Source organism: Ornithorhynchus anatinus, chromosome 4, assembly GCF_004115215.2.
Source record: "Ornithorhynchus anatinus isolate Pmale09 chromosome 4, mOrnAna1.pri.v4, whole genome shotgun sequence".
Classification (NCBI taxonomy): Eukaryota; Metazoa; Chordata; class Mammalia; order Monotremata; family Ornithorhynchidae; genus Ornithorhynchus; species Ornithorhynchus anatinus.
Window position 1 is genome coordinate 37,046,780 of NC_041731.1, and position 17,064 is coordinate 37,063,843.

Consider the following 17,064-nt stretch of genomic DNA (forward strand, 5'->3'; position numbering starts at 1 on the left):
AGCAGAGGACTCCCTGGGGAAAAGTTATGCATTTCATCACCTGGCTCTCCCTGAGTCCAGACACACTTTAGAGTGTCCTGAACAAAGACAGATTAGAAAGATTCACAAGAAGCTTCCACCCCAAAGTAGGAGCACATTTATTGTACAGAATCCATCCCAGAGGAGTTATACATTTTTTCTACCGCACCCTTGACTTTCCTCACTTGGAATCATTTCGGGAACCCACACGTCGTCAATGTAGCCGAGTCTCCCTCAGATTACGGACCCCCCGTTTCTGCCTCAGTCCTGTTGGCAAGAGGATCATCGATGGGATTCACTGAGCGCTTACTGCGCGAACACCGTACTAAGCACTCGGGAGAGTACGACAGAGCTGGTAGACGGGGTCCCCGCCTACTTGATATTCACCCACCTCGGCCCCACATCTGTAAACTATATTAATCTGTGTCTCTCCCCCTAGACTGTAAGCTCTCTGAGGGCCGAGGGGTCTACCAACTCCGTCGTACTGTACTAAGCGCTCGGGATAGTACAACAGAATTAGCAGACGCGTTCCATCACGCGTTTACAGTCTAGTGGATAATCCTGCATCCGAGCCAGCGGTTAAAACCATCATCATCAGATGGAGTTACCAGCCCAGGTTCTTTTCCCTCAAGCTAAACTTAGTTTGGCTCTCTACCGGGCTCCTGGACGGAGACTCGGTCGAGGCTGGTCTCAGGAGAACCGAGGACAAAAGACCCCGGGCCCGAAGGGGCGCTTCCCGGGGGACGATGGCCAACGGTGACCCCGCAGAGCTCCTCCTCGCTGCCCCTCTCCGGAGGAGTAGAGCCCGACCTGGATTACCGGAGGTCAGAGTCTCCCGGGAGCCGCCAGGCCCGCTCAGTTGGCGAAGGAACACAGTGAAGAGCGGAGAGAAAAAGAAAAGGTGGCCGGGGAGTTCCAGGTGGCTCTGCGGAAGGTGTCTGCCGGTGCGGAGAGGAGAGAGCCGGAAGGGGAGAGGGGCGGGGAGCGATGGGGGAAGGTTGGTTACGTTTTCCAACCGTTGGCTCTTTTCCCCACTTTATACCGGTTTTGGACGGCGGTCTCCCATTGTCTTTTCACCATGGTGTACAGCCTCATTGCGGCTTGAGCGTCCTGAACCTGGAAGACGCAAGGATCGGAGGTTAAGGAGAAGGCCCGAGGCCACCGAGGTCCTTCCACTGTCCTCTCTCAAGCGGTGGTGCACGCAGTAGGCGCTCCATAGATCCCACCGACTGAGGCCAGGGTGAGCACGTCGAAACCACTCCCTTGACCCCGGGCAGGGCTCGAGAGAGCCACGGTCCCGGTTCCCGTCGGGGGCTCTCCCCAGCCCCCCCAGAACTCCGCGGGGGACCCAGGCCGGGCCTCGGGTCGGCGGGACGCTCTACGCCCCCGCCGGGCGCGGCTCTCTTAAAGCCGCCACCGCGTACACGGGGTCGCTCGGCCGTGGAGAACGTCGGCCCGCACGATACCCCGCGCCCTCTCCCCTTGAGCTGTAATAACGGTATTTGCTAAGCGCTTACTATGCGCCAGGCTCTGTAGTGAGCGCTGGGGTGGATATGGGAAGCGGCGTGGCTCAGTGGAAAGAGCCCGGGCTTGGGAGTCAGAGGTCATGGGTTCGAATCCCGGCTCCGCCACTTGTCAGCTGTGGGACTGTGGCCAAGTCACTTCTCTGGGCCTCAGTTCCCTCATCTGGAAAAGGGGGATGAAGACGGTGAACCTCACGTGGGACAATCTGATTCCCCTGTGTCTACCCCAGCGCTTAGAACAGTGCTCTGCACATAGTAAGCGCTTAACAAATACCAACATTATTATTACAGGAGCAAACTGAGTCGGACGCAGTCCCTGTCCCACGCGGGCGTCACGGTTCGCACCCCCTTTTACAGCGGAGGTAACTAAAGCCCAGAGAAGTGCCGCGATTTGCTCCGCAGACAAAGGGCGAAGCCGGGATTAGAACCCAGGTCCTTCTGACTCCCAGGCCCATGATCTATCTCCACTAAGCCACGCTGCTTCTCTGATAACGATAATAATAATGATCTTATCTGTTAAGCGCTCACTACGTGCCGGGCACCGTACTAAGCGCCAGGCTGAATACGAGCAAGTCGGGTTGGACACAGTCCCTGTCCCACGCGGGGCTCACAGCGCCTTAGTCCCCGTCTTCCAGACGAGGTAACCGAGGCCCAGGGAATGGAAATGACTCGGCCGAGGTCACACGGCAGACGAGTGGCCGAGCTGGGCCGAGAACCCAAGCAACGAGTTTGGTGCTCAAAACCCTTGCTCGGTCGAGCCAGGGGATGGTTTTACACAACATCCCGGGGCCCGCGACCGCTGGGGAGCTCCCCTACCGAACAGTGCTCGGCCTTCTGCACCTTCACGCCGAGGAGTTTCTCGCACAGCAGTTTCAGGGACGGCCTCCCGCTCTGCAGAGGAAGAGGGAAAGAAACATCTCGCGGTTCCGGCCCCTCCCCGGAACGTCCCCGAACGGCCCTCCCGCCCGTCCCGCCGAAGCCCATCCGGAAAGCCCGTCCGAAACGGACAGCGAGGAGGGGGCCGAGGGGGTGGTCTTAAACGTCGCTTCGCTGAACTGTTGCGTGAAGAACACAGAACCAAATCACAGACTCCTTCCCGGGGATCAATTCACCCTTCACTAGGCCCTTAGAACTCCCCACGGGGCTCAGGGTGCAAGTGACTGAAGCGCGGCCCGGAGCAGCTCATTCGTGCGTTGGAGCAGCAATCGTCAGGTGGAAACTTTGTAAGACAGGGAAGCAAGAGCGTGGCCTTGGGGAGAGGACATGGGTCTGGGAGGGAGAAGGACCTGGGTTCTAATCCCCGCCCTGCCACCTTGTCTGCTGGGTGACCTTAGGCGAATCGCTTCGCTTCTCTGGGCCTCAGTCGCCTCATCTGTAAAATGGAGAATGGGATCCCCGCGTGGGGCGTGAACTGGTCTTTTCATACAAAAGGACCCACAGATGAATTGAGAAGCAGCAGGGCCTAGTGGATGGAGCGCGCAGGCCTGGGAGTCAGAAGGACCCGGGTTCTAATCCCAGCTCCGCCACTTGTCTGCTGAGCGACCTTGGGCAAGTCACTTCACTTCTCCGAGCCTCAATTCTCCCATCTGCAGAATGGGAATTACGACTGTGAGCCCCACGTGGGTCACGGACTATATAATAATAATAATGATGGCATCTGTTAAGCGCTTACTATGTGCCAAGCACTGTTCTAAGCGCTGGGGGGGGCGGTACAAGGTAATCAGGTTGTCCACGTGGGGGCTCACAGTCTTAATCCCCATTTTACAGATGAGGTAAGTGAGGCACAGGGAAGTGAAGTGACTTGCCCAAAGTCACACAGCGGACAAGCGGCGGAGCCATATCCAATCTGATTAGCTTGTATTTACCCCAGGGCTTAGTACAGTGCCTGGCACATAGTTAAGCGCTTAACAAATACCGTAAAAAAAAAATACACTGTCAGCGGTGTCTTCTTCGAGTACAAAGGACAACCAATAGCTACACGGCGACGCCTGCCTCCTTGATTACTTTGCACCACCGCCAACAAAAAATTTACAATATTCTCTAGAAGGATGGTGCACTGGGGAGTTTGTAAGACACAAAGCAGAAAAGTAATCTTGGCTGATTTTTTCCAATCACCCCTTCCCCTCAAAATTATATATTAAATTACATATATTATAAAGTACTCGTTTATTCGTATTAATGACCGTCTCCCCCTCTAGACTATAAGCTTATAGGGGACGTGTCTAATTCGAGTCATTCGATCGTATTTACCGAGCGCTTACCGTGTGGGCCGAGCACGATTCTATTGTATTGTACTTCCCCAAGTGCTTAGTACAGTGCTCCGCACATACTAAGCGTTCAATAAATACCACTGATCGATTGAAAGGGGAAATAGTTACCCTCAGTCTTGAGCTGAGGCCGACCTGCGGAGTGTGTTTCTAAGTTGGTGCGCCGATCCCAACGCTCTGCGGACAGCGTGGACGCTCCGAGGACCACAAGGTAAGAGCGAGCCCTCGGTCACGTGCCGTGACGTGAAGCACCACCATCGCTCTACTTCATCTCCGAGATCCACTCTCCTCTCTGGACCCAAAGTCGACCAATCTGCTCCAGCGGGACCTCGACCACCTTGCCGAGCGTACTGGTAATAAATCGGCTCGGCGCATTCGGTCCGGTTTCTTTCTGCCCCACCCCGGGCGATTTGTTACCTTGACCTCTTTCTTGAAAGGTTTATATTTCTGGGTGTCCCGGATCTTCTTCTTCGGATGATCGAGAAGTAGTATCTGGAAGAGAAGTAGTAGACGAAGGGCTCCCATGCGGTTCTCTCTGGAGAAGCCACGTGGACTAGTGGATAGAGCACTGGCCTGGGAGTCGGGGGGACCTGGGTTCTAATCCCGGCTCCTCCACCTGTCTGCTGCGATCTTGGCCAAGTCACTTCACTTCTCTGTGCCTCAGTTTCCTCATTGGTAAAACGGGGATTAATAATGGGAGCCCCATGTGGGACGGGAACCGTGTCCAACCCGATTTGCTTGTGTCTACCCCAGTGCTTAGTACACGGCCTGGCGTATTAAAAGCGCTTAACGCCATTATTATTATTATTACGACAGAGAAATCCTAAATCAGAGTAGGCCAAACTCCGCTGTCGGAGACACCCTTAAAGGAGCTTCTAGACTGTGAGCCTGTTGTTGGGTAGGGATCGTCTCTCTTTGTTGCCGAATTGTACTTTCCAAGCACTTAGTGCAGCGCTCAGCACACAGTAAGCGCTCAATAAATAAGACTGAATGAAGGAGCGGGAAGCCAGATGAGCTATGCGTAACATGGAATGTCTTGCAGATCCCCCAGCTTCGGAAACCTCTCGTCCCTGCCGGTGATGGCCCGCCCTGTCCCGAATAGTCTGACTACCCCGACAGGTCTGGTTTGGACCCCCTCAGAGGGACCAAATCCATCAACTGGCTGGGTTTCCCTGGGTTGCCCCCAAGCTCAGTGGAGCCGAACCAGGGGCCAGGCATGTCCTGGAGAGGTCTCCCGTAGAGAAGACATCGGGCCGGGGTCTGGAGGGCTCCTGCCTGGCAAATACCCGACACGGCCCTTCTTTCCCCGGCAGGAAACAGAGCAGCCTGTCAAGCTGAGGGCCACAGCCCCATGCTCCAGACGACCAGCTCTACCCTGAACTTAGCCACCGGTCCACCACTCCCCCTGCTTCCCAATCAATCAATCATTTATTGAGTGCTTACTGCACGCACAGCACTACAATAAACAGTGCCTGGCACATAATAAGCGCTTAACAATACTACAAATATTATTATTATTACTTTCCCCATGTGCCTGGGAGCTCCCTGGGGCCGAGTACCCGCGCCTGACTGGAGGTCCTGGGACCGTTCCCCGGGGCCTAGCCTGTGACCCTTCCCAGAGCGCTTGGACAAGAGTCACGATAAGAAAGCCAGTATGAAAAGAGAGGTTTTCTCCAGTCACGTACCTTCAGGTCGTTATGCAGGGCGTGCCCGACTAGGATCCGTCCCTTCAGCAGATTAGCCACCTCCTGCTGAACAACCCGGTAGTCTTCTCCTGGAAACCCAAACGGAGCTCTGAGAGAGATGGGGGCGACGGGCCGGGGAAGACGGCGGGAATGCCGCGGGCCTGCCGGGGAGATGTCTACGTGGCTGACGGGGAGACCCTACGGCAACCGGGCTTCCTTCAAAGCCTCGCTTCTCACCAACAGCGGGACGGAGAGTCCCGGGGAAGGAGAAGGTCCAAGCGGCGGACGCAGGTGAGTCCCGGACGGTGGCCATTTGTGACAGGGCCATCAGCCCCCGCCACGGGCACTCTGGAATAACTTTTGCAGAGGCCACCGGGTCCCCCAAGAAGACCCCCGCTCCCTGGGCGGGGATTGTCTCTATCTGTTGCCAAACTGTACATCCCAAGCGCTTGGTACAGTGCTCTACACATAGTAAGCGCTCAACTATTGAATGAATGAATGAATGACCGAGGCGGGTGGAGGGAGGAAGGGGTGAGCCATCTCGTGCTTGGATTCTAGCAGTTTGTAGTCTCCCACAATCGTCTGACTGGGCAGCTTGAGCTCTAGAAGGAGGTCCTTGCCTGCCTTGTCCCACGGGAGAGAGACTCGTTTAGATGAACACCAGTTTTACATACAAGGGGCTGGGTAAGGACTCCCCTCTCCGAGTCATTTTTTTTTTTTTTAAATGGTATCTGTTAAGCATTTACAATGTATCAAACACTGTTCTATGCACTAGGGTAGAAACAAGTTAATTAGTGGGACAGTCCCCGCCCCATATGGGGTTCACAGTCTAAGAAGGAGGGAAAACGGGTAAACTGAGCCCCAGAGAAATTAAGCAACTTGCCCAAAGACACGTAGAAACTGGCAGAGTGAGGATCAGAACCCAGGTCCCGACTCCCAAGCCCGTGCCCTTTCCACTGGGCCAGGCGCTTCTCATCACGGGCAGGGATCGTGTCTACCGACTCCGTTGAACTGTCCTCTCCCAAGCACTAAATTCAGCGGACTGCACGCAGGAAATGCTCAGTAAATACCATCGATAGATTGCCGGATCTCCTATTCAGCTTCCAGATCACCTTTCTAAAGAGCTGTTCGGAACTCGGCATCTCCCTCCTCAAAACCCCACGGGGGCCACACGCTGCTCTCGGCAGCCAACACGCACTCCCGGCCTTTGGATTTTAGGGTCTTCGCCGGCCGCCTCCTTACTTTTCTGCTCTTTTTGCTTGCTAAACCCCAGCTCACGCTCTCTGCTCCTCCGGCGCCAACCTCCTACCTCGCACTCACCTGTTCCGTCTCCAACCTATTACGTACACCCTTTCCCTCTCAAATCATATCTCACCCCACCTTCAAAGCCCTCCTAAAAGGTCGCCTCCTCCGGAAGACCCTCTCGTCTACTTTCGGCTTCCCCGGGCACGTCACGACATCACCCACCTGATCTGCTCCATTTACGTAGGCAGACTGTATCTACTTTTGTCTTTAATCAATGACATCTTTCCTTTCTACTTTTGCTCTTACTGTATGTTTGCAGTCTTTACCTGCTTCCTCCGTTAAATTATACACTTTGAGAGCGGGAACCACATCTTCCACCTGGAGAAGCGGCGTGGCCTAGTGGAAAGAGCCTGGGCTTGGGATTCAGAGGTCGTGGTTTCTAATCCCGCTTCTGCCACTTGTCGGCCTTGTGACTCTGGGCAAGTCACTTAACCTCTCCGGGGCCTAGGTTCCCTCATCTGTAAAATAGGGATGAAGCCTGTGAGCCCTACGTGGGACACCCCGATGACTCCGTATCTACCCCAGTGCTTAGAAAGGTGCTGTGCACAGGGTAAGCGCTTAACAGATACCATCATTATTATTCTGCTTCTACTGCATGTTCCAAATCTCTGAGTTCGAAGCTCTATGATAATGATAATAATAGTGGTATTTAAGAGCTTATATTTGTTAAGCGCTTGCTATGTGCCAAGCACTGACCTAAGCACTGGGGTAGATCATCAGGATGGACACAGTCCCTGACCCACATGGGACTGGTAGTCTACGGAGGAGGGAGACCAGATATTTAATCCCCGATTTACAGATGAAGAGCCTGAGGTACAGAGAGGTTAAATGGTGCTCGTTAAGCACTTACTAGGTGCCAAGCACTGTACTCAAGTGTTGGGGTGGCTGGGAGAGGATCGGATCAGACACGATCCCTGGGCTACACAGGGCTCAGAATCTGGAGGGAAGGTGAACGGGTATCGTACTCCCTTTTTACAGGTGAGGAAATAGGCCCAGAGGAGCAAAGTGACTTGCCCCAGTTATAGCGCAGACGAGTGGAGGAGCCAGGATTCGAACCCAGGGCCCGGTCGCAGGCTACTGGGACCTACTGATCCTGATGATCTAGGTGGGTATGGCTTAACTGGAGGGGAGAAAGGGTGGCGGAGGGGGAAAAGCCCCCTGGGCCCAGCCCACTCCAGCGGGCCAGAACCGGATCCCACGGTCTTCTCCGTTTTTAGAAATCCAGCGGAAGGAACGCCCCTGCTCCTACCGCTTCTTACTCTTTCACCCCTCCACCAAACCCGTAACCCCGGTCACGTCGGCACGTAAACGGGGGTTCGGCCCCGTTCGGTCTCTTGACGACGGCAGCAGGGTATTGGGAGGAACGTGTGCGCGCGACGTCCCCTCCTCGACGTCCGTCCTCGTGTCTGGAGCTGTGCCTACGTCCCGGGTATTTCCCTCTAAATCCCTCACGTTTTCCTTTAGCGACTCGCCGGGGACCGCCCATCCGTACTAGTGGCGGAGCTGGGATTAGAACCCAAGTCTCCCGGCTCTCGGCCCCGTCCTCCTTCCACGGCCGTTCCCCCGAGGTGGGTGTGACGGTGACCCTCTAAAGGCGGGGTCGGGGGGCGGTGGGGAGAGGGATCACTCTGGCCCAAGGCACCAGTGGCAGTGGAGAAACCTGGGAGGGTGGTTCGCGGCAGGTGACCGCGGGTGATAAGGCGACTCTCTGTGCTCTCTCCCGTCCACCCGGACCCACGCGGACACGGCCGGCAGCGGGCCGCCTCCCCGGTGTTTCTCTCGGTCTCCACGAGGGAGACCGGGCGGGGGCCGCCTACCGTTCCGGACGTCTTCCGGGCGGATCCCGCTGACCGTCGTCCTGTAGTCGGTCACCTTCTCCGTCGGCTTGACGAACTTGTCGTACACGCACTTCCCGAACTGGTTCACGATGGACACGCGGGCGAGGACGCTCTCTTCTCCCTGCGCCCCGACCCCCACCATCTCGCAGTCCATGGCTACGGCTCGCGTCAGCCTGACGGGAAACAGAAGGCCCGGGTTAAAACCTTCGTCGGCTGGCCGGGTCTCCGCCTCCGGCCGGGGCTCTCGGCCCAGGCGCTGCTTGCGACGACCCTGCTGCACGGGTTTCCAGCGCGATGCGCCTCCAGGCGCTGCGGCATTTCTTGAGCGCTAACTGTGTGCCGAGTACTGTAAGAAGCGTCAGAGTAGACACAGATAGTCAAGTCCCACATGGGGCCATGCCACCTAAGTAGGAGGGAGGACAGGTATTGAATCCTTGCTTTGCACATTTAGGGAACTGAGGCCTCAGAGAAGTGACTGGCCCAAGGTCACGCAGCAGGCAGGCGGCAGGGCCGGGATTAGAACGGAGGCCCTCTGACCCTCAGATCCGGGCTCCTGGCTCACGATCCAGTTATCTCTCTGCAGCCAGAGAGCGGCTAGGAGATGGTTCATCTCTGACCCTGGGAAGGAGAGAAAGGCAGTCCATTTCGCTCAGCAGGCACTAAATAATAATAGTGGCATTTGTTAAGCGCTTACTATATGCCAGGCACTGTACTAAGCAAGGCGTAGAGACAACCGAATAGGGTTGGACACAGTCCCCGTCCCACGTGGGGCTCACGGTCTTAACCCCCATTTTATACATGAGGTAACTGAGGATCGGAGAAGTGAAGTGACTTGCCTAAGGTCACAGCGGACAGGTGGCAGGGCCAGAATTAGAACCCAGGTCCTTCTGAGTGCCGGGCCCGGGCTCGATTCACTAGGCCACGCTGCTTCTCCACTAACTAGGCACATGAAGCAACCCTCTATTTTTCACACTCCGCCACGTTGTCGCTTTTCAGCCAGGCCACGGCCAACAACTTACCCGTCAAAGGCCTGTTCCTTCACCAGGACCTTTTCTACTTGCGGTACCTGGTCCTCTTCAAGGCCCAGGTTCTGCCGGGCTATCCTGGCAGCCTCCGGCCCTACGGCAGCCTCGATATCCTCAGGATCCACATCGTCGAACCAGATGTCAGCACTGAAAGGCAAGGCCACCGGGACACGGAACGTCATAAAACAAGACGCTCTTCCCCTTCGCCCCGTGATCTCCAGTTCTTCAAGCTCACCGGTTCCCTCCCCCATCAAGTCGGAGATCAAAGAGGGCAGCGGGGCAAGGTTGACTCGGCATCCAGGCCCGCCGAGACCCTGAGTTCCAACTCGCCCCCCGCGCCCGGCGTCTCTGCCATTCTGGACCTCGCGCACGCTTTTGGATCCATCAGTGGTGTTTACCGAACACCGACTGTATGCGCGGCACTAAACTAAGCACGCGGGACAGTATGATACCAAAGAGCTGGAAGACAGGACTTCTGCCCTCGAGGACAGGCGGTGTGGTCTAGCGGATAGAGCACGGGCCTGGGGGTCAGAAGGATCCGGGTCCTAATCCTGACTCCGCCACCTGTCTGCTTGGGCAAGTCACCTCATTTCCCCGTGCTCCAATTCCCTCGAGATTGTGAGTCCCACGTGGGACGTACATTCTGTCCTAACCGATTAGCTTGCGTCTACCCTAGCGCTCAGTACGGCGTCTGATACGCCGTGAGCGCTTAATAAATACCATTTAAAAAAGGCCTTTTGAGCAGAGACGGCACACAACGATAACCCGCCCGGGAGTTCCTTCGAATACACATTCTCCACGGATCAACGGATGAATGCTCGCCCACCGCCACCGTGACTTCATCAGGTCTTTAAAATTCCCGTCAGAGCCCCAGACACCAGAACGCATCTTGCCGCTTAGCCTCTGGCTGTGTAAACTGCCCAGGCAGCAAGGAAAATCGTTTGCGGAACCGATTCTCAAGGAATGAGTCTGCTATGACTCACAACATTTCCGTGACTGCCTCTTTTTTAAGGTGAAGGCTGAAGGTTACAAACGGTTTAAGCTGACCCACAGGAGGCTTCACATTTTCACACTGAAACCCTTAGGAGTTCTGCCCGTTCCGTTGGGGGCCGCACCAAAATGATGGGTCGAGAACCCTTAACCTGGAGGAAAGGGGGAGGTTCGGCCCCCTGTTTTAAGCCACCCAATTTGCCCCGACTCCAACGCTCACGATGGGAAAGACCTAAAGGAGCCGAGAAGGCCGGAGCGCACTCACTCTGCGGACGAGAGGGGGGCTGGGGTCTCTGCCTTCGTCTCTACTTTCCTCTTCTTGTGTTTGATGTCCCTCTGCTCCTGGTGAATGCTGCCGTTCTTTCTCCTCTTCGTCTCCTTCCCATTTCCCGCTGCTCCGACGGGGCTTTTACCGAGGGCGGCCGTCCTGTCGTTCGGTGGTTCCAAAGGAGCAGCTGCCTTGGCAGATTTCCCGCCTGTCCGGTCTGCAGGATCGGCTGGCCTCGGGCTACCAATTCCTCTCTGAGACGAAGCCGGCTTGCCGTTCCGAGGGCTGGGTTTGCGTGGCTTCCTAGGCCCCGCCCGGGAGGTTGGACCACTTTCCCGATCGGGTGTTTTTTGTTTCAGGAGCTGAGACCCAAAGAAATCCAGCATTTTCATTCAAGAGTTAGGGCGATCACACTGACAAATTTATTTTACTATTACATTTTCACATAACCCTTTCTCTCATCAAATCTTTCCCATTTAAAAAGAGAAACCCCTACAACTATCAGCTTTCCTAGCAGACAGGCACCATCTAGCATTGGTTTCCGGCTCATAATTTCAGAGTTTCTGATTTTTCATGTTGATGCTAATGGTGCTCGAATAGGGTAACAAATGCTTGATGGAAAATGGCAGAAACTTAAAATGATTTATTTACTTTTACTGAGCAAATCCTCTAGCAGGACACAGACTAAACACATAAGAAGCGATAGCCCAAGGTAATATGAGGGGCCCCCAGAAGTGTTACTTTAGTTTTATAAGTGTTTGACGTGACAAATTCAAATAAAGCAAATTACTGTCTTTTAAAAGCAAAAACAAAAAACTAGGGTCGGAAAATCATCTTGTCTTTCAAGCAGAAAAGTGGTTAATATTTAGGAGGGGAAGCTTTTGTCTCTTCCCATCGCCCCACACAATCTAAACGGGCTCAGTGTATGAACACCAAGAAAGGCAGGGCAGAAGAAACTGGGAGAGGGGCACGAAAGGCTTTATTTCTCGGATTAAAGTACTAAAGAAGGAACGTGGCCTTGTGGAAAGAGTACGGGCCTGGGACTCAGAGGACCTGGGCTCTGATCCTGACTCTGCTGTGTCTGCTATGTGACCTTGGGCAAGTCACTTCCCTTCCTCTGTGCCTCAGTTACGAGGAGTTTAGTCTAGAGGGGGTGGCAGATATCAATATAAATTACAGAGATGTACAGAAGTGCTTTAGGGCTGGGAAGGGGGATGGATAAAGGGTGCAAGTCAGGGTGATGCAGAAGGGAGTGGGAGAAAAAGAAAGGCAGGCTTAGTCAGGGAAGATCCCTTAGAGGGGATGTGCCTCTTGCATGCCTTAGGTATCCTTTCGGGTGGCCAGCATTTTTGCTCTTCATCAGTCAGCGCGAGGCCGGCCTGCCGCTGTCAGCGGCTCTCCCGTGCCTACGCCGAGGACGGCGAAGGCGGGCGCAAAAGCTGGGTCCCGAGCGGGCGGGTTCACCGGCCCCAGAAGCCGCTTCTCCGTCTTACCTCTTGCAGCGCTTTCCAGTTGTGGGAAAATTCCTGCGGAGCTTTCGGGGGCCGCACCACGTCGACTTTGTGGCTACCTTTCTGCTTCTCGCCCCCTTCCCGAGCTTTCGTTTTCCAGAAGATTTTTTTCTTCTTTTTCTTCCGGTTCAACTTTTTGAGCCGCTCCGGGTTGGGCGCGGAGTTGCCGGTGGGAGGCTTGGGGGATTTCGCCTTCCCTTTAGCCATTCTGTCTTCCGAGGTCTGAAACCGCATCTGGGGAAAAACTATGAAGAAGGCGCATTTCAGCCACGATCCGTCCCGTGTGACATCCTTTCCTCGTCCTTTCTTCCCGGAGCCCCTTCGCTGAGCTCGCCTGAATCGCAGCGGGGAAACTGCTCCTTGAACTGCAGGGAAAGAGACCCCAGGGTTGAGTTGTGTCTGCAAATTTCTAAGATTCTGTCCCAGGCAACCAACGGATAATAATAAGTGATACGACCGTTAAACGCTTACTGTGGGCACAGCACTGAGCTAATCACCCGGGGGGATACCAAATCAACCGGTCAATCGCTCGATCGAATTTACCGAGCACTCTGCAGAGCACTGTCCTAAGCGCTTGGGAGCGTACGCTATGACGGTGGTAGACACGTTTCCCGCCCACAGCGAGCTTACGGTCAAGAGGGGGAGACGGACATTGAGAGAAATAAATCATGGATATGTACCTAAGTGCTGTGGGGCTGAGGGTAGGGTTACCTCGGGCAAGTCACTTCATTTTCTGGGCCTCGAGTATCTCATCTGTAAAAGGGGAATTAAGACTGTGAGCCATGTGGGGCATTGTATCTACCCCGGCGCTTAGGGGAGAGAGGCTGGCATGTTATCATCATTAACCGTATTTATTGAGCACTTACTGTGTGCAAAGCACTGTACCAAGCGCTTGGAAGAGTACAATAACAAACTCTCTGGCTCAGTGGCAAGAGCCCGGGCTTTGGAGTCAGAGGTCACGGGTTCGAGTCCCGGCTCTGCCACTTGTCCGCTGTGTGACTGTGGGCAAGTCACTTCACTTCTCTGGGCCTCAGTGACCTCATCTGTAAAATGGGGATTAAGACCGTGAGCCCCACGTGGGACAACCTGATTCCCCTGTGTCTACCCCGGCGCTTAGACCAGTGCTCTGCACAGAGTAAGCGCTTAACAAATACCAACATTATTATTATTATTACAAACACATTCCCTGCCCACAACGAGCTCGGTCTAGAGGGGGCGGACAGTGATATAAATAAATATATGTTAAACAAATACCACGTGGAAAAAAAAGGGAGTCAAAGCGTGACACAATCCCAGTGTCACAAGGGCTCGGGCGCTTGTCAGCTGGGTGACTTTGGGCAAGTCACTTAACTTCCCGGTGCCTCAGTGACCTCATCTGTAAAATAACGTTGGTATCTGTTAAGCGCTTACTATTTGCAGAGCACCGTTCTAAGCACTGGGACAGTTACAGGGTAATCGGGTCGTCCCACGTGAGGCTCACAGTTAATCCCCATTTTACAGATGAGGTCACTGAGGCACAGAGAAGTTAAGTGACTTGCCCACAGTCACACAGCTGACAAGTGGCAGGGGATGGAGACTGGGAGCCCCACGTGGGACAGGGACTGGGTCCAACCCGATCTGCTTGGATCCACCCAAGCGCTTAGTACAGTGCCTGGAACATAGTAAGCGCTTAACATCAGCACGGGGTAGTGAGAAGCAGCGTGACCTGGTGGAAAGAGCCCGGGTTTGGGAGTCGGAGGTCGTGGGTTCTAATCTCAGCTCCGCCCCTGAGCAGCTGGGTGACTTTGGGCAAGTCACTGCACTCCTTGGTGCCTCAGTTACCTTCTCTCTAAAATGGGGATGCAGACTGTGAGCCCCACGTGGGACCACCGGATCACCACGTATCCCCCCCAGCGCTTAGAACGGTGCTTGGCACAAAGTAAGCGCTAAATAAACGCCACCGTCATTATTATTATAAAGTCACTTCCCTTCTCGGGGCCTCAGTGACCTCTTCTGTAAAATGGGGATGACCCCACGTGGGACAACCCGTTCACCATGTATCCCCTCCGGCGCATCATCGTTATTATAAAGTCATTTCCCTTCTCGGGGCCTCAGTGACCTCATCTGTAAAACGGGGATGACGATTGGGAGCCCCACGTGGGACAACGGGATCACCCTGTATCCCCTCCAGCGCATCATCGTTATTATAAAGTCATTTCCCTTCTCGGGGCCTCAGTGACCTCATCTGCAAAACGGGGATGAAGATTGGGAGCCCCACGTGGGACAACGGGATCACCCTGTATCCCCTCCAGCGCATCATCGTTATTATAAAGTCATTTCCCTTCTCGGGGCCTCAGTGACCTCATCTGTAAAACGGGGATGAAGATTGGGAGCCCCACGTGGGCCCACCCGATCGCCCTGCATCCCCTCCAGCGCTCAGAACGGCGCTTGGCACATAGTAAGCGCTTAACGGATGCCATCACCATCATCATTAGTATTAAGACACTTCACTCCTCAGTGCCTCAGTGCCCTCATCTGCAAAATGGGGCCGGAGACTGCGAGCCCCCACGTGGGACAAGGGCCCGAGCCCAGCTCGATTCGGTCGAGAAGCGGCGTGGCTCAGTGGCAAGAGCCCGGGCTTTGGAGTCAGAGGTCATGAGTTCGAATCCCAGCTCTGCCAATTGTCAGCTCGGTGACTGTGGGCGAGTCGAGTCACTTCTCCGGGCCTCAGTGACCTCATCTGTAAAATGGGGATGAAGACTGTGAGCCCCACGTGGGCCATCCTGATTCCCCTGTGTCTCCCCCAGCGCTTCGAACAGGGCTCGGCCCACAGTAAGCGCTGAACAGATACCAACATCATTATTATTATTAAAATGGGGATGAAGACTGTGAGCCCCACGTGGGCCATCCTGATTCCCCTGTGTCTCCCCCAGCGCTTAGAACAGGGCTCGGCACCTAGTAGGCGCTTAACAACTACCAACATTATTATCGTAGCCTGCCCAGCGCTTAGTGGAGTGCCTGGCACCGAGGAAGCGCTTTTCAAAGAGGAGGGTTATTTGTGATGAAGATGGAGGCGGGGATGATCAGGATGAATATCGAGGGGGGGGGGGGGGAATCCTACCTGCCCCTAAACTCGCCACATCCCTCCGGCTGCTCTCCCCGGCCCAGCAGGAGCAGGACCGGCCTCGGCCGGGCCTCCTCTTCCTCCTCTGCCTCCTCCTCTTCCTCCTCCTGAAACCCAATCCAACCCAGCCCTCCCGCAAACGCTTCCCCACCACAAAGGTTCCGGCCCCGGGCGGGATGTTCGTTCGTTCATTTATTCAATAGTATGTATTGAGCGCTGACTAGGGGCAGAGCACTGTGCTGAGCGCTTGGAACGGACAAGTGGGCAACAGAGGGGCTCAGTGGAAAGAGCCTGGGCTTCGGAGTCAGAGGTCTTGTACATCGCCTCGATTCTATTTAGTCGCCATTGTTTCTACGAGATGTTCTTCCCCTCGACTCTATTTATCGCCATTTTTCTCGTCTGTCCGTCTCCCCCCGATTAGACCGTGCGCCCGTCCCACGGCAGGGACCGTCTCTATCTGTGGCCCACTTGTTCATCCCGAGCGCTTAGTCCAGTGCTCTGCACAGAGTAAGCGCTCAATAAATATCATTGGATGAAAGGTCATGGGTTCGACTCCCGGCTCTGCCACTTGGCAGCTGGGTGACTGTGGGCGAGTCACTTCTCTGGGCCTCAGTTCCCTCATCTGGAAAACGGGGATTAACTGTGAGCCTCACGTGGGACCACCTGATGACCCCGGATCTCCCCCAGCGCTTAGAACAGTGCTCTGCACACAGTAAGCGCTTAACAAATACCAACATTATCATTATTTGTCTCGATTTTCCCGCCACACAGTAGGGAAGTCCAGTGTTAATACAATGGGCACTGAATGTATCTACTGATTCTGTTGCACTACCCTCTCCCAAACGCCTCATACAGTGCTCTGCACATAGTAAGCACTTCTTTGCAGTGTCACCTTGAGCAAGTCACTTTATTTCTCTATGCCTCAGTTACAGATATGACCCTGTATCTCCCCCAGCGCTGAGAACAGTGCCCTGCACAGAGTCAGCGCTAACAGACAAAAACAAATACCAAATCCCTGCCCAGTGACGGGCTGACGGTCTAATCGGGGGAGACGGACGGCAGAACCAAACAAAAACCAGACATTATCACCATAAATAGAATCAAGGGGATGTACACCTCGTTAACAAAATAATTAAGGTGATAAATAATATATTCAGTCATTCAATCGTATTTATCGAGCGCTGACTATGTGCAGAGCACTGTACTAAGCGCTTGGAATGGACAATTCAGCAACAGAGACAATCAATCCCTGCCCAACGACGGCCTCACAGTGTCATCGGGGGAGACAGAGGGACATAAACAAGAAAACGTAATCACGATAAATAGAATCAAGGGGATGTACACCTCATTAACAAAGTAAATAGGTTAATAAATAATATATTCATTCATTCATCCAACCGTATTTATTGAGCGCTGACTGTGTGCAGAGCACTATACTAAGGGCTTGGAATGGACAACTGAGCAACAGATAGAGACAATCCCTGCCCAGTGACGGGCTCACAGTCTGAACGGGGGAGACGGACAGCAAAGC

At 54.5% G+C, this 17,064-nt stretch overlaps 1 protein-coding gene across 2 annotated transcripts; it reads right to left on the bottom strand.

The window, feature by feature from the left end:
• Positions 1 to 101: 101 nt before the first annotated feature.
• On the bottom strand, positions 102 to 15,626 carry REXO4 (REX4 homolog, 3'-5' exonuclease). Of its 2 annotated transcripts, none has more exons than XM_029063848.1 (9): positions 15,531 to 15,626; positions 12,413 to 12,675; positions 10,917 to 11,281; positions 9,656 to 9,808; positions 8,616 to 8,809; positions 5,494 to 5,582; positions 4,226 to 4,300; positions 2,358 to 2,432; positions 102 to 1,134 (listed from the first exon to the last, which is right to left on the bottom strand). In XM_029063848.1, exons 2-9 carry the CDS (start codon positions 12,662 to 12,664, stop codon positions 1,021 to 1,023), a joined length of 1,317 nt encoding a protein of 438 aa, XP_028919681.1. In that variant the 5' UTR covers positions 12,665 to 12,675; positions 15,531 to 15,626; the 3' UTR covers positions 102 to 1,020. The 2 variants fall into 2 exon arrangements, with proteins under 2 accessions (XP_028919681.1, XP_028919679.1); XM_029063846.1 differs by having other exon boundaries at positions 12,413 to 12,795.
• Positions 15,627 to 17,064: the final 1,438 nt, after the last annotated feature.

What these genes read in the sequence shown, in the direction of transcription:
- REXO4 (XM_029063848.1), bottom strand. Translation starts at nt 12,664, where the DNA reads ATGCGGTTTCAGACCTCGGAAGACAGAATGGCTAAAGGGAAGGCGAAA. An exon ending in GCCCCCCTCTCGTCCGCAGA is followed by an intron (nt 9,809 to 10,916) that starts GTGAGTGCGCTC and finishes CTTGCCTTTCAG; the next exon opens with TGCTGACATCTGGTTCGACG. An exon ending in CTTTCAAGAAAGAGGTCAAG is followed by an intron (nt 2,433 to 4,225) that starts GTAACAAATCGC and finishes CTTCCTCTGCAG; the next exon opens with AGCGGGAGGCCGTCCCTGAA.